Source organism: Terrapene carolina, unplaced genomic scaffold (assembly GCF_002925995.2).
Source record: "Terrapene carolina triunguis isolate 2854851 unplaced genomic scaffold, T_m_triunguis-2.0 Scaffold34021, whole genome shotgun sequence".
In the NCBI taxonomy this organism is placed as follows: domain Eukaryota; kingdom Metazoa; phylum Chordata; order Testudines; family Emydidae; genus Terrapene; species Terrapene triunguis.
Genome location: NW_020698372.1, coordinates 2,437,210 through 2,463,868, shown reverse-complemented (window position 1 = coordinate 2,463,868; position 26,659 = coordinate 2,437,210). Strand labels below are relative to the sequence as shown.

The 26,659-nt window shown below is 41.9% G+C and overlaps 1 protein-coding gene across 1 annotated transcript in view; it reads right to left on the bottom strand.

Moving 5' to 3' along the window:
- The window catches only part of LOC112119298 (catenin beta-1), a 32,307-nt gene extending 11,035 nt beyond the window's left edge, over nucleotides 1-21,272 (bottom strand). The window contains exons 1-2 of the mRNA XM_024217904.3: nucleotides 21,009-21,272; nucleotides 43-102 (exon numbers count right to left, since the gene is read on the bottom strand). Of these exons, the coding sequence (XP_024073672.1) occupies nucleotides 43-55 (13 nt within the window). The 5' untranslated portion in view covers nucleotides 56-102; nucleotides 21,009-21,272. The remainder of the gene's footprint in view (nucleotides 1-42; nucleotides 103-21,008) is intronic.
- Between the last annotated feature and the right edge of the window lie 5,387 nt (nucleotides 21,273-26,659).

Sequence of the window (26,659 nt, the reverse complement as noted above, 5' to 3'; positions counted from 1 at the left end):
AGCCAAGCAAAGTTCAGTCTGAGTGCGATATGTTAGATATACCTTGGGTTGCCATGTTCCTTGCTGGGCTCCCACAACTGTAGCCTGCAGAACTTCAGAGACCTTAATCAGAAAAAACAAAAACAAAAAAAAAAAAAAACACACAAGAATTACAAACTTGCTAGCTTTGGTTAGTTTCTAGTAAGAGAAAGGAGTTCAAGTTATGGGATCAGCCTAGGATGTTAATGCTGTATCTCAGTCCACAGGTTAGGAGACGCATCAAGACTGTATACAATGCACTCAATTACTCATTAGCAATCCCGCTCATCTAGGAATGGAAACATCAGGAACTACACATCCTGGCTTCTGCTAGCAATCTCAAAACATTTACTTTCTTAAAAATCCAAGAGGAAAAGCATGGAGGACAGTGTTGAAACCATTTTCTGCATTTCTCTATTCCTTAGCTATAAACTGGAACCACATTAACATCATGCTTGGGGAGGGGGCAGAAATAAGAAGAGTACTTGGACACCTTTCCAGCTCTGATCCTAGAGTCACTATGCAAGTCTTAACCCCTAGTAAGGCTGTAGACCTGGAAAATGCATAGATCCACTGTAAGCCATCATTATGCAAGGCTACTAGTGGCCCACTGGCCATCCTTCACCACCATTCCACAGGTGGAGAAAAGCCATTAACTGCATCCCTAGGCCACCCAGAGACTTCCATACTCCAGAATCCTCAACTGAGCATTTAAGCTAAGTCTGAGTCTGCTGTGTGTCATGGAGCAGCACACAGACTTATGATTTAATCTGTTCCTACTGCTCACTCCCCACCTCAATTTGGTTTGCTAGGAAAACAAGTTTGATAATAGACAACCAGAAGAAACTTGCATGAAAATTAAATGCTGAAGAATCAAATTAATGTTTCAATTCTCATTTCTGAAGTTAGTCAAGACAATTCTTGATCTAGACCTCACAATTTTAACAAGGCTTGAAACATTAAGCCCATGTATTCCCAATGTCATGGAGAGTTGACTGAAGATGATCTAGACATGCAGCTAAAGTCCTCACTAGTTGAGTTTGGCACAGTAAGATTTATCCACCCAATATCTGCTTGCAATGCTCCATAATCCCCATTCCCCCAGTTTAAGTTAGATTAGCTTCCCCACTTGACAGGCAGCCATCTATTCCGGATGTGTAGACAAACTTATTTGGCAGTCAGTCAGTCAATCACTGAACTGTTTTTTCCAAGCTCATTCATATGGGTAAAGCTACTAAGAACACTTCAGTTTGCCACAAGAGATAGGGCTGTCATTTCTCCTTGATATTAGAGGAGAATATTTCACTCTTCAATTTGCACCACTGTAATAGTGAAAGATTAAAGCATAGCCAGACCTATTCTTCATCTTAAATACAGTTTTAAAATTTAAAAATCCACTAAGCCAGTTTTGGCTAAAACATATCTTTTACAGTATACAAGTTGAAGAAACTTTACCTTATGATCTCCTTTTATACTAGTAAAAAAAACCACTTAGATTAGCTCTTCGAAGTAATCCTATCCTTACTTCAGAAGCAGATGTCACCAAGAAGTGATTACACTGAACATAGCATCAACTTTTGAAAAGAGTAATGCAATTCACAGGAACCATAAATGGTAGTCTACATCAGGGGTTCTCAACCTTTTTCTTTGAGGCCCTCCCACCAGGAGGCTATAAAACCTCTACGGCCCATCTGCAGCACAACAACTGGTTTTCTGCACATATACCCCCTGTGTTAGTGGGGAACAAGCAGGGCAATTGCCTGGGGCCACAGGGGGCCCCCGGGAATCTAAGCTGCTCAGGCTTTGGCTTCAGCCCCCGATGGTGGGGCTCAAGGCCTTGGGCTTCAGCCCCATGGGGTGGGGCTTCAGCTTTCTGACCCGGGCCCCAGTGAGTCTAATTCAGGGGGCCTGCCAAGCAGTGCCAGCAACCTGCTTGTGGCCCCACAGGGGGCCCTGGATCCCTAGGTGAGAACCACTGGTCTACCCTACTCCTAATTTATTCAAAAACATCACTGGCTCCTGGAATTCAACCCTATTAACTGTGATGCAAGTTGACCATATTTAGAACTTAATTTTAATACACACTCTTGAAAGCATTTTGCTTTAAAATATTTGTTACTGCTAAGCACAGTGTTATGTAGGTATCGCCAATGGCATAAATAAACCTGAGCACTAAGCCATACATTTTGCTTTCCTCTGATCAACTGCTACACATGAAACCTGTTTTACATTTGGTGTGAAAATAGTATTTTTAAACTTCCCTGGACAACTATTGCTCAAGTATTTTACAAAGACTGAATAAAGCTGAAGTTCCTTCAAGTGCATGCAAGAAAGCTCCCACAAGAAGGGAACTTCACAGCCTCTGCCTTCTGCCAGATTCCCCCAGCCAAAGTAAAGCTTCTATGTTGCAGGAAATCCACTGTTCTGATGTTGCATGGCATTTTGGTATGTGTTCAGACTGTTATTTCCAAAAAACAAGAATAGAAACTAAAATACAAGTTAAGCCAGAATGACTAGCCCAGCAACAGTCTCATTTTCCATCTAAAAAAGTTTAGTGTTGAAGCTTCAGAAATATGAGACGCTATATGTTAAAGTAGTATCTGGAAAATTGACAAGCCTAACAAAATATGTGGAACATATTTCCTGATTGTTTACTTGTAGATGGTTTGACTTGGACCTCTGATCTATGTTGAAGATTTTAAAAACTGCTGGCAGATGTACTTAACCAAGTAAGAACACTAGTGGTCAGCAGCTGCAGCATGTTGGGCTTGTTTTATTGAGGCAACTTATTACCTCAGTCTTTGACTACCAGGCAATGCGTCCTTACAATTTCATTTAACTAAGGAGTTGAGAAAGGTTCAGGAAAGCAAAGGCAAGACAGGTGGCTGCAATGTAGAGTGCATGCTTACACATGTTAGAATTTTATATTGCATAAGCCTACATAATGTATAGTATAATTAAGTAAGTTAGTACATTGGTATGTATTTTGCTGATCACTTCTAAAGTTTAACTAGCTCTCATTTGCTGCAGTTAGGACTAGTTTTCTAGATGTGCCAGCAGCAAGGTGTTCTACCCAAGATCTTTAAGTTACTTTGTTGCAGATCTGTCCCAACTTCTTCCTCCTAAAACATCTTTGTATCAGGAGATAAACTAATTTAATAGGTGAAAGAATACCTATCACATACTTGAAACTGGTACAGAATGGAGTTTCTTCTGCAAAGATCAGATAATTTGCCTAGGCTAGAACTGTCCACCCTTCATTAGTTTAAACTACAGTTAGAGGCAACAGGTCAGGCAGCAAAAAGCCCTCTTTGCCCCCCCCCCCTTCTGTTAAATGTCCATGAATCATTGCTGTAGCTACTAACTACCAGCAGTTAGCATGAAGTGCTGAACCTGTTATAGAAAGACAGCGTTGGCAGCCTAGGCTACCCAAATGAACAATCCTCTGCTGACAGCCTGGTTACCACCCTGGGTTCTGCAAATGAGTTCTTAATTCAAGCTATGGAATAGGACACAAGAGTTCACCACCTCATGTATTGCTTTGGCATTGATTAACCTCCAGGCACTTTCCCCTGCAGAAGCACAGAGATGCTATTGTCCATCTTTTCCCAGAATGCATACTGCTTAGCATTTGGTAGGAGGAAGAGGCCTCCTAAGGGCACAGCCCAGTTGAGTTAACCCTGTGGAAAATCCCTTGATTTTACTACATTGTGCTGTTAGGGTACTGCTGCATGAACAGCCCTTATTAAATGGCCAAATCAGTATCATGAACTAGTTACAGAAACATGGTTTTGCTTTTTAGTATAGATAAGGCCTTAAAAGTTTGGCAACATGCTACTGCTCAGAGGCAATCAGCAAGAAAGTTTTGAACTAGAAGCCCATCTTCCAAGAATCAGGATGGATTAACCTTTACCATTGCAAATCTGAAATGCATAGACATGGCATCTTTCCCCCTACCCTTTGTCTTGTCCATTTAGATGACCAGCTCTGTGGCAGTTTGTAGTGTCTAGCACAAAAATGAGGCTTCATTGTTTGCCCCAGGCACTACTGTAAAAACAGTTTGCTTTTTAAAAAAAAATATATAAGCAGAGACAACAGCAGCTGAATTAAAACAGAAAGTGTTGATCATTAGTGAGCTAACTGAAATAAATTCTACACACCACCATTCATTTTTGTATCTAGAATTTTGAAGTCCTTTTTGTACCATACCCCCTTTTAATTGTTTTGTCAAAAGTGAAACCAGGTAGTTTAACACAGATTTTTAAACAAGGTATTTAGGCACTGCTACCCTCAGCACTGCAACACCCAACTGATTTGAGACCTAAATCCCTAGGAAGAGGGCTTAAGCACCTAAATCAGTTACACACTGCAATAGCAGCAATGCCTAAATAACTAAAAATCTAGGCCTTTGTCAGTCTCAACAGGACACTGAGGGTTACTGCATTTAGAGTAAGTTGAACTAGCAAGGGTACCAACAGTTTGAGCATAAAGGTAAGGAAGATCAGACCTGCAGTTTGAACAGTTTAAATGCTTGTGTTTTAGCTATATCCATCCTACAGTCTAGGCAGTGATTTAGTCTTTTCTGTTTTAGTTAGTGCACGGTTTTAGAAAAAACTTCAAGTCATTGCAAACTACTAAATTGCATGATGTTTTTGCTCTATTTTGACTGCTCTACAAGACAGCCATTTCAACTATGGAAGTTCCCTCCACTCTTAAGAATCCTTAATACAGCTCTACACACCAACACATTGCTGTTAAATAGTCTTTGCTTCCAAGTTTCAGCCACATGGGTCCAACAAATGGTCTTGTGACAGTTGGTTGAACTAGGTACTGTGCATTCTTTATACAGTAACTCATTTAAAGTCATCCCAGTTAATGTTGTTGCATTTCTGATCAATTAGGGAACATGCTTGCTTAAAGTTGTGCAATGCTCCCTTCTAACTCATTTGGCAGCCACCTGCTTTGTCCACTGCTTGCAGGAAGAGCAGCCTGTTGCAGCTAGCTGGTGGAGGCTTGGAACCAGGGTGGACAGGCAGCCCCCCCCCCTCCCCATCAGCTCTCCACTTCCCTAAGTTCCCTGTGCTGCAGCTGCCCAGCAGGCTATGAATTGGCAGTTCAGCTGTCCCTCCCCCCCACTGCCATGTGCTGCTCCCAGAGACTCCTGCTTGCTGGGCAGGGGGGGCTAATGTCAGGGTGTCCCCCTCCCCCCTGCTTACCCCTTCTCCATATAGAGCAGGGAGAGGACACGGACAGAGAGCTTCAGGCAGCAGCTACTGTCAACTTCCTGATCCATTTAAGAGTGGGTCAGCTTACTTAAAGGGGCAGCATGCATTTCTCTCTCCCCATACACAAGGTGTGGGTCTGTCTGCTATGCTGTCTCCTCTCCCTCCTGTTCCTGCTGCCTTGATGAGAGGCTACATTAACAACAACGTGTTAACCCTTGAGGGCTCAGCAGAGTGCTAGTTCATCATAGCAGCAAGCTATTCCCTGGGAAATATCCCTCCCTCTTCCACCCTGTAACTTCACCACCTCAACCAAGCTTCACAATCATCATAGCTGTGAACAGTATTAAATTGTTTAAAATGTATACTGTTTATATCTAAATATAGTTTTGTCTGGTGAAAAAAATTCCCTGGAACTTAACCCCCCTCTATTTACATTAATTCTTATGGGGAAATTGGATTTGCTTAACATAGTTTTGCTTAAAGTCACATTTTTCAGGACTATAACTACAACATTAAGCAAGGAGTTACTGTACATCCAATTCTAAAAATATTTTATAGCAACCCAAATTGGTATGTAAAATTTAGAGAGAAGTGGCATGCACTCTTATGCTGAGTGTAGAGGATCACCACAACTGAAGCTGAACAAGTCAATCTCGTTTTGAATGCTTCCACAGGTAAAAGTTATTCCTGGTTACTTCTTCCCCTATTTTCCTCAGGAATTTTAGTGACCAATGAATCAATCCTACAAGTTGCCATTCTACATCAAGAGAGACAGGACTGTTATGGATCCTGTTTGGACAGCAGATGCTCCCACCAGCTACTTCAAACCTAGTGTCACGGAGTACAGACAGCTACTGTCATTTCACTGTTTCCTGGCAAATGAAGCTCAGCAGTATGAGAAAGTTTTATCACTCACTACAAACTTGAGACATTTCCTACTAATAGCTAGTGTCATGTTAAACTAGCATACAGGCAAGCTCTTTAGTAAGACTTCCCAATAATCTTAGTGTATTCCAAATGCTGAATATTCACAAATTCTAGTTTTTCAACTGTGATGTTCTGTACTTGACTTCTCTGTTGGTTGTCCACCAAAGTAGTATGTTCCACCAGGAATTACAGGACATTGATTCAAAGGCTTTTTTGAAAAAAGTTTGTCACTACCCTAATGTTAGTCAGTCTTTAGTTTCATTTCTTTCCCTGATGAATATTTCTCAGTCTGAGCAATGAAAGGACCAGTCAGTTTTACTTTGTCACTACAGGAGAGATGGTTTCCTAGGATGTACCACACCTTGAAAGCTCCAAGTTAGCCCATCCTTGTGCAACATCCCTGTTTATATTCCAGGTAAGCAATTGCTGTAGTCTAGAGTATAGTGTACTTCTAGCTGTCCTTAATACCATGCAATGTGTATAAAGGCATTTTTAATCTTACAATTAGTAATTTGAGATCTACCTAGCCTCAAAAAACTTACAAATAGAGAGCTAGTTTGATAATATGCAAGTTAAAAAAAGGGGGGGGGGGAGGAATTTTAGTCAGATTTTTTTGTACCTACTCAGTCCCCCTGCCCTTTCAATTCCAGCCGGAGACCACCTCCCAAGTTTTCCAGCATCAGTATTCCAAAAGGTAAAGAACCCAAGGACAATCTCTTGATTTCCCCCCCCCCCCCCAAGCCTTAATGTCAAGATAGCAGAGGGACACACCCAAGTATTTTCCTCCACCCTTAGCAGATCACCTTTTAACAAAGAAAACTTTTCATCTGTTTATAGGAAGTATGACAAGTGTTTTATTCAGAAAGTTTAGAGACTTCCCCCAAAAGTCATTCCCCCTATTTACTTTTGTGAAGTCACAAACCTAATAACTCAAGACAGCCATGGAGTTTTACATGTGAGGTACATCCAGATTTCTAATGCAAGTAGTTTTATTAACCTTGCATCATGAACATTAAGAATACAAGCCTTGTTCCTTTATGGCAGGGGTAGTCTTTTTTTTTGGTCAAGGAGTGGGGAGAAAAAAAGACCGCAAGTAAAAAGATTTCAGGGTCAGTTCTAAAGCATCGGGGGGGGGGGGGGGGGTTCGTGGACCCCTTTTTTTTTTTTCCCCCCCTCTTGGGGGAAGCCCCCTTTGCAGCTGGGAGCAAGCCTCCCAGCTTGGGTAGACAGACTCTTGCTTGCTCAGCTCCAGCTAGTGTGCTAAAGATAGCCGTGTGGACATTATAGCTGGGGCTCTCAAGCTCACCCAGTCGCCTGGGTCTAAGCAACCTCCACACTACTACTTTAACATGCTAGCACGATCTGAGCTAGCATGACGTCTACCCATGCTTGGAGACTGCAGTACAGCATACCTGTAGAGCCAAATATTTGTTTTTTAAATGGGAACAAGTCTATTGGCTTTAAGATTTTGGAAAAGCTTCTTTTTACAAATGTAAGGGTTTTGACAGTTTGATATGAGTGTCCCTTATTTCAGTTCTTTCTAGATAGTGAGGCACCACCACTAATAATGCACAAAGTAAGACGTAGCCCCACACTGACCAGTCAACAGCAGTTTGTCACAGTGAAGTTGCATTTACGAAGACAAAGCAACTTAGATTTGAATTAGCACAACTAAGCCTAGTTACTGTAAATTACAGCTACAAAGGCTTTATTCCCCCTGTATAAGTCAAGTGCACACACAAAAAATGTAACACACTGAATTATGGTGGGTCACTGACATGTTTCTAGTTAATCTGTTTTCTGACTGCAAGAGAAGAGTTTGCTTTCTGATAGCAGGTTGTCTCTGGACTCTACTTGGGGTTCCAGTTTTGGATCAACCTCTGGATAAGATGTTTCACCTCCATGTATGGGAAGCTTGGTTTCTTCTGTTTCCAGAGCCTCCTTCCTGCTCTGAAGTTGTTGGGTTTTGTTTTAAGAGGGTAGAATTCTACCGTTATTTTTTTGGGCCCTTCCACCACGAAGGACCCAGTTATTTGCCTCCAGTGCTTAGATGGTTGAGCAACTGCAGTGAAACTGACTGATCTTGTTTCATACTGCTGCTACTAGCAGCTAGCAAAGCAGTGAGTAATGCTGGTGCTGCCTGCCTGCCTCAAGGCACCAGAGCAGCTCTATTTAGAGTGCCCTCCTTGCAACTCCCATTTTCCCTATTTACCAGGGAATGCCCTGCTGCTCTTTGATAATTCTGAGTTCTGTAGATGTGCACTACCTTCTTTACAGGACCCAAGTATGCACCCCAACTGGAAATAAAAGTAATACTTGGCTCAGAAGTGTCTGACTTGCTACATTTCTCAAATACAAGAGAAAGGTGTGATCCCTTATTGACTGAGGAACGGGTTAGTATTTTGCATTAATAAACTAAGTCCCAAGACTTATCACTGACACTCATTGTCCCAAAATAAAGGACCTCCAGAAACCACTGGTTCTTCATAAGTTAGCAGCAATGCTGATCATTGATAGCCCCCATATATCAGGCAGGTAAGGCTGCAAGGTGGTATGCAAATTAACTCTCCAGATTATCAAAACAATCCCTAGAACACTTATCCACATAACAGATGACTATATGTAGTCAAATAATTCTTTAGTCTTGTGTCTATCTATAGACCACATACATGTAGAAACACTAATAGGAGCCTGAAGTTAGATTTAAAAGAGTCTGGCTGCCACATTCTTAACTATTTAATTAAACTGCCAGAAAGCAAGACTATTTAGAACAAGCCCAGCTGCAGGAGCCTTGTCCACAGTATAGATCAGGGGTGGGCAAAGTTTCTGGCCAGAGGGCCACATCCGGGAATAGAAATTGTATGGCAAGCCATGAATGCTTACAAAATTGGGGTTGGGTGCAGAATGGAGTGAGGGCTCCAGCTGGGGGTGCAGGAGGGTGCTCTGGGCTGGGACTAAGGGGTTCAGAAGGTAGGGGGTTCAGGGCTGGGGCACAGGAAGGGGTGCAGGCTCTGGGAATGAGGGGTTTGGGGTGCCAGAGGGTGCTCCAGGCTGGGAGCGAGGGGTTTGGAGGGCAGGAAGGGGGATCAGGGTTGGGGCAGGGGGAGAGGCTATGGGGTGCAGACTCTGGGTGGTGCTTACCTCAAGCTACTCCCAGAAGCAGTGGCACGTCCCATCTCCGGCTTCTATGCAGAGGGACAGCCAGGCAGCTCTGCACACTGCTGCATCCACAGGCACTGCCCCTGCAGCTCCCATTGGAGCCCTGGAAGGGGCACCATGCCGCTGCTTCCAGGAGCCCTGTGTAGCAGCCCCCAACCCTACTCCTTGGCTGGAGTGCTGGTGGGGGGGGGGGGGGGGGGGGGGGGGGGGGGAAGGGGGAAGGGAGAAGGAAGATGCCATGCTGTGGCTTCTGGGAGCTGCATGGAGCAGCCCCCAACCCTGAGCAGGGCAAGCACCAAACCCTGCTCCCCAGTGGGAGCTCGAGGGCTGGCTTAAAACAGCTGGTGGGCCAGATCTGGCCCATGGGCTGTAGTTTGCCCACCCCGGTATAGATCCTACCCATGCTAGAAGAGCTAGGAGCTCTGTAGTTTTCCCTAGTACAGACAAGGTTGGGAGGAAGCAGGGAGTCACAATGAAGAATCAAGGTTAAAGGCAGGGCAAGTAGTGTGTTCTAGCCAAATGGCTGAAGTACACAAAGTTCTTAAGTCACTTGATCCAAGACAGTAACCAAGTCAAATTTTGAATTACTTGCCATTCTTTGCCAGTACTGGCTGCTTAAATACCTAAAACATAATTCCATAAAGTTTCTGTTAAGACAGAGGCAATCCCTTCACTGAAACTGCAAAGCTCACCCACAACTCAGTTGAGCAAGTGTTTGACTACTGAAAAAAAAAAAAAAAAAAAGCAATCAGAACTCTTAATTAAAATGGTCAAGTATTCTGTTCTCCAGCAAGGAATTTCAGGCTGGAGTTTTTAGCAATTAGTTTCAGTAGTGATTACTGACAGCCTCTCCTTTTGCATTGTCAACACAGTAAGATAAATTAGTGTTTGAGATACTCCCATGTTAAATACAGACTTCTTTAAGGGAGCAGTAGCACCAACCCATCTCAGCTACTAAGATTTGGAAGAAGTGTACTTGGAATTAGGATAACAAACTCAGTTACCAAAAGCCAAATATAGGGGAAATGAAAGATGCAGGGTTATTTGTGGTGCTCTCCCAAGTATCTTTAGTTCAAGTTCTTGTTCTGAACCAAAATACACAATCTACTGCTCTAGATTAGAAGTCCCACAGATACCTGTTCAATAGTCCATTGCCTACAAATGGCTGGCACCAAGAGAAAGGGCAATACTTTAACACTGCTACTTAGGCTAGTGCACTGAAGTCATTGCAGTAGCCTCTATAAACTTAATACCTTTCTTTTAGAGGTTAAGATGAGCAGTTTCTTCACTCACAAAACCAGCTAACTGTGGGTGCTTCCATAAGCATGAGAGACTATGACAAACTAAGGTGGATAAAAGTCAGTCAAAGACTATAAAATGGGAAGTACAAAACATTTTAGTTTCCTAATTAGTGTTTCAGATTTTAAAAATATTTTCTACTAAGAAGTTTCACACTTAATACTCATCTATGCCTGAAGATAATTCCAGGGCCTCAACATGCTTATTGGGAGACCACTACAAACTCCAACACCATGCAAAGCCACCTTCTAAAGTATTGAATTTCCAGAAAAAAAAAAAAAAAAAAAAACACTGACTAGCTATACAACATTTGCTGTTTGAAGGCAATGGGACTTGTGCTCCTAAATCACTCAGGTGACTGAAAATCCCATCTGATCCTAAAAGTTAGGCTCCTATTTTTGAAAATTATGGCCTAGGTATTGAAAGTCTAAATATCTTTTCATTACCACCACTGAAACAAGTTTTTTTAACTGACAGATTTGCCTCTAGGAAAAGTTTTAAACAAAAACAGTTTTAGCCACCACTGCTGCGCACATGATTATTCTCTTTTAAGTCAGTAGGACTGTTGATACAAGTTACATTCCTACTGAAATGTGTCCACTATCAGGACCTTCATTATCAACTGTTTTGCCTTCTTGCCGTTTTGTAAAATTCAAATAAGATACTCCAACAGTGGTGGCATTTAAAAATACAGGGTTTTACAGTTTAGTTCATTATAATTGTAATCTAAAGTTGCAGTAGCAAGTTTACACTTGTTGGTTTTAACCCCATCCAGTGTCTGTCAGGGTGAATTGACTGAAATTATGCATTGTACACTAACTCAGGAGTTGAAGACCATTAAGCTTTCAGAGGCTGAAGATACTAGCAATCTGATATTATTCCCAAGTTTACTTAAGCAACATTCATTTAGATATCCCCTATGAAGACTCAGGATTTAGAGGTTTGAACTCCTCCTCCACTATAGTTAATAGGAGAATATAACTAGGGCTCTACCAAATTCACAGCCATGAAAAACGCATCATGGACTGGGAAAACTGATCTCCCACCGTGAAACCTGGTCTTACGTGCTTTTATCCGATACTATACAGATTTCACAGGGGAGACCAGCATTTCTCAAATTGGGAGGTCCTGACACAAAAGGGAGTTGCATGGGGTCACAAGGTTATTGGGGGGGGAGGGGTAAATGGTCCTTACTTCTACACTGACTTCAGAGCTGGGCAGCTGGAAAGCAGTGGCTGTTGGTTGGGTGCCAAGCTCTGAAGACAGCACCCTGCCAGCAGCAGTGCAGAAGTAAGGGTGGCAATACCATATCATGCCATCCTTACTGCTGCTGCTGGTGGTGCTGCTGCCTTCAGAACTAGAGTCCCAGCCAGCAGCTGCTGCTCTCCAGCTGCTCAGCTCTGAAGGCAGCAGCAGCACAGAAGGAGGGTTGCAGTACTTCTACCCTCCCACACAATCTTGTGACAACACCCCTCCCCCTGCAGAATTCCAACATTGAAATTTCAGCTTTAAACAGCTGAAATCATGAAATTTAGGATTTTTTAAAATCCCATGACTGTGAAATTGACCAAAATGGAGCACGACTTTGGTAGGGACCTAAATATAACTAAATGAAGCCTGTTTTAATAAAAAACTTTTAGTTAATGTTTGATACCAGTTGACTGTTAATTCAGAAGATAACCAATTGTGAGGGGGAAAAAAATCCAACTTCACTGACCCTTACATTCCTTCAGATGTTTTGTACAACACCACAAGCAGGGGACAAGTGAAGAAATTATGGCAGGATTTACATCGTTATATACAATATATATTTCAGTCTAGTGTCTGTCCTACTCACATAAGTGATGAAAGGCTACAGATAAGATATTACTCCAGCTCAGAAAAATTTGCTATGGCATCCTTTACCCCATTTGTCTAAAAAGTCCTTATTTAAACCTGATCCTTTTAGTCTAAGAATTTAAATTGACATTTAAAGCTAAGAGCCATTATTAGTCAATTGGAGATGCAAGATAGGTGAGGTAATCTTTCATTGGACCAGCTTGTTGGTGAGAAGCTTTTGAACTTCCACAGAGCTCTTTTGAAGATACGATACCCCTAAAAATCCTGGGATCAACCCAGCTACAATACGGTATACTACTGTATTAGTCAGTAACAGATTTCCATCTAATTTGAAAGGATGGACGTGCAAACCTTAACATTTAACTCCCATTCTTGCATCTGATATGCATAGGAACATGTGAAGTTAAGTTCTGTGCTATGCAAGCTAGGTTATTGATTTTAAAGTGAAATTGAACAGTTTGTTGTGTTGCTTGCAAAATTTCAAGTAGTAACACCGGTCTTCCTCCACTACAGCTGTTATCCTACTGGAGACTTGTACATCTGGGATAGCTGTGAAGTAGTGTCACCATGTGACCATTTTATAGTATTTCATAAAGTTGGAAAAGTACTCTTTCAGTTTAAAGTCGCATGATACATTCCAAGGGCTTTTTGATGTCAGTGACTTGAGGGAAAGCCATTAAGCCAGCTAATACATGAAAATTCTGATCCCTCCAATGCCTAATGCAGCATCAGATTTGGTTGCTAGACTACTCTAGAAGTATTTAGAGGCAGCTATTCAAAAACTGACTTGGTACAAGCTAGTCAATGTATAGTGTAAGAGCAGACTTCATAATCAAGTTTATGTAAAACATTTGTACTGAAAGCAGTTTTCTACCAGCAATATCTAGTTCTTTAATTTTGCAGATTAACATCTTTTGTCATTCTAGATTCACAATGAATTTGATGACTTATGAGGTCAATACCAACTCCCTGAAAATAAACAAAACATAGGCTTGAGAAAACCCAGTCTGAAGCTTTGCAAGAGAAGGGGGCATTGATAGTGATACTACATTTTCTCTAGAACTTTTGCCTCACACATCTGAAGTTAAGCTTCCAATTTCCAGTTCTGAATCTGTATTAACAGAAGTCAGACAGTCATTCTATAGGTTTCTCCCATGATTACAATTCTCAGTCTGCCCAAAGAACTAAGTTTGATAAAATGCAGTTATTTTAATTAGTATACTTTGCATTTAAAGTAAACATTTCACTGCTATTTGAAGCCACTAAGAAAGGACTTTTCTACACTGCAGGGGAATGAACGTCCAATGAATGACTTGCTATCACACTAACAGTTCAGGCTTCCAAGTCCTTGCTTCTCCTCCATATCTGTGGAAGAGATCTAATAATGGAGAACTTCAGAGACAAAACTCTCCTCCCTACCCCAAAAGGAGATTCTGATGCCTTGTCCACAACATTGCAAATAAAATTGGTTTAAAGCTACCGTCATTCCAAGCAATCTAAGAACTAAAGTTGTAAAGTCAGATTTTACAATTAACGCAATTTCAATTCTTGTTCACATGCTTTTATTACCTAATCTTAGCAAATACAGCAACAGCACAAGAGTGCTTTGTATCTTCAAGAAAATTGAGTTACTCCCATCCACAAAACAGCTGTTTAAAGCCATAATTAAATCCTGCTACAGTAGTCTTGACTACATTTTCCAGAACTGGATTAGCTGTACTATGAAGATTTAGAGGGTCTTCCCAAGCAAATCATTGTAGTTTAAAAAAAAAAAAGTAGGATTACCTTGCATCATCAATTCTATATACTACAAAAAAAAAGTATAGCCCACAAAGAGGTGCGAACAGCACAGCATGGTTGCTGTCTGTTAAAGATGCATCTCTTCTGCCCCTTCAATTATGCTTAACATTTTCCAATAATCAAGATAAAATATCTGACAAGCAGAGGACACGAGATTCTGCAGGTTGCCTTTAAGTGGTGTTATACTTCAAACTGTGTCTAGAAACTGCATCATGTTAGTTACGTGTTTGTCTTGGTAAATCCTAAAGAAAATGTGTTCAGTTTACACAAAGATTGACTATACCTGTACTATATAACATTGCACTTGTTATACACCATTCAAGCCAAATCAGTATTACAGGACTAGAAGATGTCTGCCAGATAGTTTTATCTACCTTTGGTTAGTAAGCAAGCAAGCAAAGGTGGTGTCCTTCCAGTGCAGCAAGGTCCAGAGACAACATCTTGGTGACGAAGGCAGACTCACCCTCAGCTACTGAGATTGCCACCGAGAAGTTATTCCTGGATTCCCCTTTCACATCAGCCTCTGGCTTCAAAGGTACAAAACTCCCTCTACAGCCTCCCCAGCTGTCACTAAATAGTTCTGTCTTTTACCCCACTCTTCACAGTCACCTGCGGGTAGTGATCGATCTATCAGGGATCAATGTATTGTGTCTCATCTAGACGCGATACATCAATCCCCAAACGTGCTCCCCATCAACACTGGAACTCCACCAGGGCGAGAGGCGGAAGCGGAGTCGACGGGGGAGTGGCAGCCGTCAATCCCACGCCGCGAGGATGCGAAGTAAGTCAATCTAAGATACGACGACTCCAGCTACGCTATTCTCATAGCTGAATTTGTGTATCTTCGATCGATCCCCCCCTAGCGTAGACCAGGCCTTAGTGGCAAGACAAGATGCAGATACTCTACCACTTTGTCAGCCTCCTCTTTTGGCTCCTCCTCCCAGTGTGGAACAATCATGGCCACAGCCTGGGGAAAGCTACAGGCAGCACCAATAGCAGGCAATAAACATGTAATTTTGGGTGCATGAACAGTCTTGTTAACTTGTAGTTGTTTGCCAAAGTGATAAGCAGCAGCACTGAAAGTGTTCGCTGACGCCAAGAAAACACTACCAGTTCTCATTTGGAAGACTGATACTCATGAGGGACAGCTTTTCACTTTCAAGTGGATTTTTACCAGCTCTGCAATGCTGGAACTGTAAACATAGTAACCAATTTTACAATCTACATGTGGGCATCTAAATGCCAGCCCTAAATAAAGTTGCCTAGAACTTGTGACCAGCTATTGAGGCAGAGTCTAATCTGAAGGGTGAGGATTAGTTGCTATTTCCAGATACATCATAGTAATGCGCACAAAAGCCAAAATCAGGTTGGGGGTGCTTCATCATTATAGAGTTTGCTTCTTAGTTTATGAAAAAGAATTTAGTAACAGAGCTTTCTGCCATTACTATACTTTAGCAGCTTGAATAAACTGCTTTATCTGCAACCAAAAACACTGTGGGCTTGTCTTCACTACCAGGGAGAGATCCATGCTGCTGCAATTGATGCAGTGGGTTTTGATTTAGTGGGTCTAGTGAAGACCTGCTAAATCAACAGCAGAGCGCTTTCCAGTCAATTCCAGCTCTCAGAGAAGAGTAAGATAATTGACTGGAGAGCGCCTCCCAACAACCCAGCACAGTGAAGACACCAGGATAAGTCGACCTAAGCTATGTCAACTCAAGCTACATTATTCACATAGCTGGAATAGTGTAACTTAGGTCAACTTACCCCAATAGTGAAGACAAGCCCTATGGTTGCACCCCCACTGTTATAACATGTTCACACTTCCAGCTACTTTAACTACTCTGGCATAAACCATTCCCACAATATTGTTAAGCCTTTGTTTATATGCCCGCCTTCCAAAAACCCTCAACCAAGAATTTATTAACTTTGAGATCAATTACATGTAATTTTGCTTACGGTGGTAAAGGTCTCAGTGTTGAGCAGTAATCCCTTAAAGTGTAAACCAATTTAATTTTGATACTCAAGTCACTGCATTATCGCCACATATACAAAGACCAAACTTAAGACATTCCAAACCCAAGACTAGACATCTATGCCAACAGTTGTGCTTAAATTGCCATGTATAGGAGAAGAAAACATTTTTTAACAAGGCTTTGTATGCTGAACTCTACACTTCATCGAGAAATGTGTTGAGAGAAAAAAGTAGACCTCTATACCTAGGTCCCCACCCATAAAGCAGCTTGACAACACTAATACCTTGCACCAAAGTCCTGCTGCAGCACTTCTGCATAACGAAGTCTATGACCTGACTCAATCCTGTGAATTAGTGCAAAGATAGATGTGAGAAACTCCAAGACTAAATTGAACTACACTATTAAAAGTAGTTAATGTTTCCCATTAGTCTCAGCATCTTAAAATTGAAGAAATTAAGCCATTATAAAGTTACAAATAGACTAAATGAAACACCAGAACACTGACAAATTGTACAGCTAGGGCACCAACTGCTCGGTCAGTCCGATTCCATGAATGGAATAATTTGGAAATATAAGCACTCTTATAAAACTTACTCCAGTACTTTGCCTCCTTGTGACTTTACAATCTGGATGTTAGTGAAATTTGACGCTACAATACCCAAAGAAAATTTGATCAACACCTTTCATTTAACCTAGTCAGTTTGCTTTTAGTATTTGCACATCTCAATGTGGGATGTTTAGATTTTTGGCCACTTGAGGGCACCTGTATTGTTGCTAAGCCAATGAGAAATATATAAAGATATTTACTACAAGAACTAGAGTTCAAAGGTTCCCTTAGAAATCTATGCATGTTATGAGAACACTCCAATTTAGCAAACAACTTCTTCTTGTAACATCTTGCTCTATTTTAATCTTCTGTTGACAAGTGCGCCCTGAATGTATGTGATGAGTACATTTTATATTTAATAATTCATGCTAAATTTAACAGGATTATTATGCTGATTAATCAAAATGGAAGAATATATTTGTCATATTCATGTTGAAAATGTGAGTTACTGTTAAAATCTACCTAGACAGACCTGTTCTAATGTTAGTTTGGTCAGGGACCTGCCTACTATTCAGTTCAGTATGATAGAGATTGCAGTGACAGAGCTCCAGTTAAACTAATAAGTACTTAGTCCCATTTTATTCATAATTTCCTGAAACAGACTGAAGATGTTTTAGAGTTAAGTTTTGTGTCAGTGACACTGTGGATTGCAGTCTGTGCCCAGTCAGAAGCAAGAGTGTCTAGACTACCTGGATGTTAATTTATTCAATTATTACACTTCCTTCTCTTGGGAGACATTAATGCAGACTCAAAGGCAAAACAGTTTTACCAAGCTACCATGGATTTTTCATCTATTCACACTGTACTATGTTAAATAAGTTTAGTACATCACACAGAAGACAATTTTCAAAGTATCCCTATCAACTAAATCAGAGTCACATTTTTGTTACGATCGGTGATATAACCACTATTCCCTTTTTAAGTGCATCAATTTTTCTAGCCAGTGTATCACCAGAGACAAAAAACTTCTGATATGGACGTTAATTTAATTGGGAGTTTATTTTGAAAAAGTCTGGAGCAGAATGCATAGCAGGCACTGGAAATACTGATTTTGTGGGCTTTGATAATGCTGTGAATTATTAAATAGCAGTACTGTATCAGGATGTGGCAAATTTATAAAAATCTAATCTTTTGGGGTAACAGTATACTAAGAATCTGGTTTTAATGGCAATGTCTAGCTAGATCAGCATTGCAAGAAATGCACACAAGTTTAAAAGGAGGAGCACAGTTTGCCTCACCCATCCTTTATTATGACAATTGTTTCACTTGATAAAACTGTGCACTAGCCCAGGGAAGCAGGCAATTAGAATTTTGTAAGACTGAGTTAATTTGCAAATGACAGCATGTATCACACTAAAGTTTACAAATCCTACCTAGATTTTCAGTTATACACCAATAAGTACAAAGTTTAATTTTTTAAAACTAAAATAGCAGAACTAAACGCAAATCTTGAGTTCTGTAAAAGCTGCCATTTGCGCAAAAAAAAAAAAAAAAAAAAAACTTACTTTACATGCCTTAATAAAGCAGAAATCATTCAAGACAAGCTTAAGACACTGAGGCCATGAGAAATGTGAAGTCATTCTTGATTTCCTGACTACAATATGTAGATTCTAATTAAGTCATGAAGCACAAGTTATTCAGTTTACTGCAATGTCACAGCAACCCCTGTATTAGCCTAAACTATAGTAAACTGTATCAGCATGAACAACTTTATAGTTATTGCTATGTCTGCACATGCATTAGGATTTCTTCTGGCTTTAGTGACCATATTAAGAATTTGTTGTTGGATAAAACTTGGTAGAGCTCTTCCAGTGAATTTTATCAGATGAGCAGTCAGGCTCCTAGTTATAAAATTGAAAAAGCACAAACTTATGTTTTTTGCAGGTAGAAATTGGTGTAAAGAGATTACCACACGTGGGCAGCCGCCTTACATGTGAATGGGCAATACCTAATTCTAAAATGTCCATATTCTCCTCCCCCCCCCCAAAAAAACCACAACACACTGTTTTTCTTCCTTTCATTAATTTGGATCATTTCATACAGTCAATCCTATGTTTAAAGGAAAACTGTTAGGCCTGAAGCTTAAATTTCAGCAAATCTAACCCAGAAAGACTGTTATATGTAATCACTGCAACAATCACTTTAGCATTATGCTAGTACATGCTAAGCAGAAAGCCTAGCCCAGTTTTTGTTGCACAAGAGTTGAAGGGAAGAAGGCATAAATTGTATGAAGTTTTTAGAATTTTAGTTTTAAGGTGAAACAGATATGAGTTACAATTAAACTGACAGGGTTCTTTTAACTTGTGGGTCAAGCCTTACTTTGTATTAGGTCTTGTGTTACATCTTTACTTGAGATTGGTCTCATTCTAGAGGCCATTTTCTATCCCGCCCTTTCCTGTGAGGAATTTCACATAGGATTTTCACCCTCTAACTACCCATTTACACCAAGTGAGACACAAGAGGAGCAACTTAAAGATTCAAGCCTCTTCACTACTAAATTTTGAAGACTGCTTTAATAAATAAAAAACAGCAAAGTCAAACACTGGCCTCCTACTCTTAAGGAAATAGTTTGCATTTAATAGTACATACACATGATTGTGTACAATGGTGAAATTTAAGTATGTGTAATTCAGCTCTTAAAGCCATGTTTAGGCACCTAAACAAATTATTTTTATTTTCAACAGTGCCAAGCATCCAGAAGCTGCCATTGATATTAATAGGATCTGCAGACTAGTACTTTTGGACGTTAAGTCACTTGTCTTAGGCCAAGATATTCAAAAATAGTGTCTATTAATTTAAAATTATAGCATATTTTACCACATTACTAGTTAATAAAGTTTAAGACAGGTAACCTGGCCAAATAACCATCTTAATTTTATGCAATCTTAAATTCAGTCAAGGCTTTTAGAAGTCTCTTGGACTTTGCATGCCAAGTCATCTACAAGTGATAAACCCTAACACAGAAGAGTACACATCTTGCAATAGCATTTAAGATCAGAGGAAGCTCTCCTGTTCATTCTGGTCACTTTCTAATCTGTGTCTACTACACTCTCCTAAACGAAGTTCTTATTTTACTAAAACCCCTCCTTGATTTCCTTCCACTGACCTCAGCATACCAGCCCACCCTCTTTCCATTCACCACTTGCATGCATACTTTGGGGGAGGGGAAGACCACAGATGTCTGGAAGATACAGGGTATCAGAACAAGAGTCCTTCCATACAGAAGAGCTCAAGAAAATACAGCCAACAAATTCAAAGTATTGCTATACTTAAAAAAAAAAAAAAAGCCTGAGTTCTTAGAAGTTTCATATAAGCCAATGGGAACAGTAGAATTGGTCCACAGACTACCTCCCCTCCGAAGGATCAGCTCTGGAGGCTAACCCCCACAACACACTGCATAGTCTGAAGTGGCCCAGTGCAAAAGCCAGCAAATTTTCCTCCCCCGGTAGGAGAGCCCCAAGCCGCCTGGCTCGTTCTTTAACGAGACTCCAGCTACTTGGGGTGTTTTAAACTCGCTTTGATTACACCCAGCTCCGGAGCAGCTTGAACTCAAGACACCCAGCAGCGGCATGGATACGAACAGGAGCCTCTCCTGCAAATACACATGCAGCTGAGACAAAAGCCCACAATGCAACAGATAACAGCCCCTGCAGTCGAGCAGCAGATTAGTTATTGGATAATTACACAGTACAAACAAACCCGAACCTGCTTCCCTTCCCCCCACCCTTCTGCTAGCGGAGCCGGGGTGCAGAAAACTCGCCTCGCCCCGCCACAGGCAGGGGCCCTCCAGCCTCCCGAGGGGCGCCTCGGAGCCGCAGCTGCCGCCTCCAGCCTCCCCAGCCCCGCAACTGTCCGGACCGCCCAAGTCAAGAGCCCCCGCGTCCGAGCAGCTCCCCACCCAGGCAGCGCCCCCAGGGGCCGGCACACCCCTCCCGTCCCAGCGGGGACCTCCCGTCGCCTCCCCGGGCAGAGCCCTCCTCCGCTCTCCCAGCCCCAAACCTCCGCCACCGGCCGCCGCACTCCCTGGAGAGACCCCCCCCCCGGCTCCCGCACCCCCGGGGGCGCCCCCACCCGAGACCAGCGCCCCCGCCGGGCCGGGAGCAAACCAAGCGCCGCCGGCGGAAGGGAGGAAGCGGGGAATTAGCAGAAAGCGCCACTGACACTGCGGGGAGGCAAGAGCGCAGGGTTCCCCCAGCCCCGGTCTCCGGCCGCCGCCGCCTGGCTCCGGCTCTGTCCGTCCGCGCCGGACGCTCCCCTGCCGCTGCGCTGCCGCCGAACCGAGCGAGAGGCTTAAAATGGCGTCGCTCGCAAGGAGGTTCTTATAGGGAGCGCAAGACTCGGCTGTATCCTGCCGCCGCTGCCGGGCTCGGCGCGCAGCATTCCACAGGCACCCAGCGCCAGGGCAGGGGGAGGAGAAATAGTGCCCGGCTCCCAGGGCGGAGGGAGACAAAGGGCAGCTGTGCGCCGCCCGCGCTGGGTAGCTCGCCCCTGCGGAGGGCGCTGGGGGAGGCGAATGGAGTTGCAGGGCAGAGGGGGTGGGGGGGAGTCTGGGAACACAGCGGGGGGGCGGGGGCGCTGTGGAGAACAAGGCAGGATGGGAGCAGTGATCCAGCAGAGAGGGAGGTGTGATGAGGCCAGGATGGGGAGGGGGTGGCGGAGACACCTTATTCTGGAGGTTTGGAGAGAGACTGGTTCCTTCCTGCCTGGGAGAGAAGTTGCTGCCGGGGGGGAGCAGCAGTGTGGTGTTGTTCTTAAAGGGGCAGTAACTACTTGGCAAGCGATCGGCCTCTGGGTCCCCTCACTCCCCCCATAACAAATTAGGATTTGCGAGCTGGGGTGGGGATTTTTTACATGCAACTAGCTACAGAAACTGGTGTCGTGTTTCCCAAATGCTTGTTGTGGAGCCCAGTGCCAATAGTAATCCCTCCGCTCCTTTGCGTTTCCGGCAGCACTGAAAACTTTCTGATTTACAACAGAAAAAAATAATAGTTTCTGAGATCGGCTTGCAAAAAAACCGGCGACGCCCCCCCGCCGCACACACTTTGCCTTGCTGGATGCACGGTGCCCTGCTTTCCTGTCCGCCACTCCTTTAAACAATTAGTGGCAGTGAGTCTGGGGAAGGTGGTTATGAGACTCATTCACGTAGGCGGAAACGCGTTCTGCAATTCCTTTATAAATATTTGTCGGGAAGCAGTTGCCAAAGAAAGTATCTAGTTATGCAATGGTTTTTTGGGAGAAAACTCGGCTTTTTCGCCTTCTGAAGGAGTTTTAAAAACGGGAAAATATTATGAATTACACAAGCTTTTCCACTGCATGCACGATCTTGCACATGTATTTCAGCCTCTGCCTGCACGATCGTGTATCGTAAACTGTTTTACACACTTTTGCATGTACTATCTTGCACTGGCAAAATATGCTTAACATCTTTATAAAAAACTATATGAGACATACACCAGTGCAAGATCACGGTCACAAATAAAGAGTTTATGTTAAAAACAACAACAACACCGTACTTGGCTAGAACAAGACGTGAATTTTTTTAATCCATGGTTTTGCATTAGCAAAGTATGTTTCACCTATGTGGGTTGTTGTATTTGTTTTTGTATATACCAACGGTGTTGCATTGGGGTGTTTCATATAGGGTTTTTTTTTTCTCATCATAATGCACTAGCAAGAACTCTTTTATAGGGCCTCTTTCTTTGTATCTTGAACTGGATATAATTCCCATAGGCTCTTTCTGCTCCTACCTGATCGTGTACCAGCAAAGAATATTTTTACACATAGGCGGCTCTTTCTTCGTATGCGAAATCTTGCACTAGCGGGATGTTTTAAATAGGCAGTTGATTTTGCCACTGGCGAGACTTATTGTGCGATCTCTCCGAACGCGCGATTTTGCACCGACAAAGTATATTTCAGGCAAACAAAACTGCCTAAATATGGACTTTGTTTGCAGTGTCGCCTCGAGGAGCGCTCAGACCGTGCATACTTGTTGGAGTCGGAAGGGAAGATGCTTTAAAGTCTTCTCCATAGGAAGGAACGAAAGTGGATCGCCCACTGCTCTCACTCTCGCGTTTCCTGTGCCAAGGCGTCCGGGTCATTAGGGGCGCGTTGTACTGACTCCGCTCGGCCCCGTGTTTTCCTTGGGTCCCGTCGCAGCCGCCCAGGCTCCGCCTCACTCATCCCAAGGGGTGGGGTTCGGAGCTGGAATGGCGAGCGGCGCTTGGGTGCCAGGAGGCCACGTGGGGAAGCGAAGGCGCCTCCTTTCTCCCTCGACTTCCCTTTTTTCATCCCACTCCTCGCACGCTTTTGCCCGGGCAGTTAACGCCGGGCACCCGCAGGATAGAGCCGGGGTAGGACGGGAGCAGAGGCTTTCTCAATTGGGGGAGACTTAAGTTACTGTTATAAGTTAATGGGCTTTCAAGGTATTGGCTCTTTAACGGCCTCTGTTTTTACTTTCCATTTTTGGGCATGCAGCAATCTTCAGCCTGGTGCTCGCAGCCATTGCCCTGTTGGGGCCATTCTCCCACAAGCTGTCCAAGTCCCAAACACAACCCCCAGCCTCTATGTGCTGTGTGCATAATCCTGCGATTAGGGGCTTAATGCCTCCCATTTCAAGGAAGTACCGGGGACCCACTTTCATTAGCTAATATATAGCTCCTGTTGCAGAGCAAGCTGCTTTGAATACCCAGACTGAAAGACCCACCCCAATAACCTCATAAGAAACAAAATACAAGAATCAGGCACAATACATTCTTCTTGGATCATAACCTGCAGGTTTGAGACTCAGACTCTGGCCGACTTCCAGCAGGAGGAAGCCTTTATTGTTCAATAAAACTATTCTACTGTAGGCAGAAAGGTGTCACCATTAGTGGCATTGCAATTTGCATCAGGCCTTTTCATTCTGCTTTATGATGGCTCTCCAATGCAGCGTGGTTTTGGGGGGTTAGGTTGGAGGCTAGCAGCAAAAGAGTTTGGTTCTTTGTGAAACTCCTTTTTCCCCCCAACTGCTTTGCTGCATGACCTTGGGCAAAGCCTGTATCGATCATGTATACCTTGGCTTCACCCTCTGTAAAATGGGGATAATATTACTGACTGACCCATCTTTTAGATTCTTAGATGAAAGGTGCTATTTCAGCGGAAAGTGTTGTTATTGGCAAATTCACTATAAGCAATTCCTTTGGGTCCTTGATAACAACAGTAGAATCAGTCAAATGCCCTTGATGCACTGCATGGTCCCAGATACCTTTCAGAGTCTCTTTGTGTGCTGTCCTACCCCCTGAGGTCTGAGGGGACGGGGCTGCTGGAGCCTGGATTTTCCAGGAAGGGTAGTCTGTTTGCTTCTGGCCTCAAGGCTGTAGACTGCTCTTCTTTTTGACATGAGGTGGACCATTGGAATGATCCTCTTTTAAAGGAGGTTTAAAAACTTTTTTAAATTATAAATCTCAGAAGGCCTTCAGCAGATTGTGTTGCCTTATAGTGAGTTGAAGAGGAGTTATAATACTGTATATTTTTAGTAATTTAATCTGTACTTGATTTATTGCAGAGTTGTTATGTTTTGTATCTAGGCACTAGGCAATTAAAATTTTGATTTGGTTTGGTTTTGCAGTATTTAGTTAGTGAGCAGTTAACAATTTACTAGATACTTTCTGTTTTGTGGAGCTAGCTGAGAAGAGCCATTGCTTTAATAGCTAGCTATATGTTAGTCTTACAATTGCAATTTACTTTAACTTGTAATATCACTTTGTTTTATAACAAATGTTTCTAAAATATGATGTAATACAGATACTGTACAGTATAGCAAAAGGGAAACATTTTGTCTTGGCTATTAGAATGCAGGGCTTCAGTTAATGAATTCACAATAAACAATGGAATATATACAATCAGTCTACTTATTGTCTTCCTAGCCCCCAAGCATTCATTATATATATATATAGCTTTAAAAGTTTCTTAAGAGCTGATTAGTACTTTAATAGATTTGTTTTGGTAACCGTTTGTTAGTTGACTATACTGCAGACTTCTTTAAAAAAATGTCAAACAGCCTTCTAGCAAAACCATTGTGTATTTCTGAAATCTCCGCTGCAAAGGAGAACTTCTTGGTTAAATTGTAAAAGATAATGATTCAAATCTTTCACCCTTTTTTTTACATCCTTGGCATTGTTTTTGCAGAGTCAACTTTTAACTCCACACCACAGTAGGAAGCAGCTAAACAGAAAAAAAAACGGGATAAAGGTAAATTTAGTTGGTCACCTTTCTTGCTAAGGCTATTGGAATATAGCTATGTCTTCTTAAAGCACATAGTAAAGAATAAGTAGCAATGGTACTAATACGTACTCAAAGCAGAATGAACAATTAAAAATATATTTAAATCACTGGGCCTGAATCTTTGATTTCCCATACAGATGTTAAAAAGCAATTGGCTTCTAACCATGCACGTTTTAGGTGCAGATTACAGACTCAGTTACAATCTTGTTAAAATGCTAAGTGTTTATGTGTTCAGTTTAGCAATGCCACAATGCAGCATGTTGGACATTTAAAAAAAAATTCTTCCACTGAAATTAAAAGTGCGGCGTATAAAAACATATTTGCACTTTTCATGGAACGCATGGCAGGGCAGAAAAAAATAAAGCAAATGCTTGTAGCGTTCAAACATTCTACTTGAGACACAGGATTAAGTAATGTAATGCTTGCTGCATAGTTGGGAAATATCTTTTATTAATACAAGTCAAAAACTTTGCTGTAATAAAACAAAGTTGGGTCTCTCAGCCAGACCCAACTTTGGTAAAATACTACTGTTAGCAGACACTTTAAACAAGAAAGAAAAATAAAGAATTAGCCACGTTTGAGCTCTTGGTTCGGTTTGCTTTTCTCGTAAAATAATGAGACAAAAAATGTTGCAGATATCATAGTTGTAGATCATCTTCTTGAAATGAAGGCAGACCGTAAAACATTAATAAATTAGTGTAAAAATGATAGGTCGAAACAGCTAGTTAGTTGGTTGAAATTACATAAAATAGAGCACTCTGTAAGTGTTGTTCCAAATATTAGAAATAGTTATTAGTGACCAGAAATAGTCATTAATGACCAATACACTTTGTTTCAGCAAAAAAGACTATTCTTTGATTTTTATGTTTTTCTTCTAGAGACATGCAACATTTCTGTTATCCGCCTTAATTTGTTTGAAAGCCAACAGCAGTTTAACTTTATATTTCAGGTGTGTTTCAGAAACTGAAAAAGTCTTTAACTGATTTAGCAGCTGAGGCATTCCTCATCACAATATCCGGCATATTAAGCAGTAGATACAGCAAAACTAAACAAACCGAAATGGAAGTTTTGCCCTTACCAAATACATATATTTTAACTACTAACCAAATTAATAAACAGAATGCTTTGCATTTATAATATTAATGGTAATTATTATAATTATGGCTAATTATGATCAAGGCCAGCAGAAATCCACAAGTCTGTTCTCTTTTTGAATTTTGTCATATCTAGTTTCCCACAGAACCCAAGTTTTCATTTAAAAATGTATATAAATATATGTCTGACTCTTACTGATTATGTTATCTTGCCTTCCTAGTTTAAAGGAATGTGTGATTGCTGTGTTCAGCCAGCCTTGCAGAAAAACTAGCGCAAACAAACTAAAACAATAGACGCAAAGGTGCAATACCTACCTCCTCTCCCCCACTCCGCTCCATCTACAAGAAGCCATTTATTTTTCATATGGGTAACCCTTTAAATGTCAGTACTGTAGAAAGAAGAATGCTATATGTGATCAGAAAGAAAAACACTTTAAAAATTGAGTTGGTGTTTTT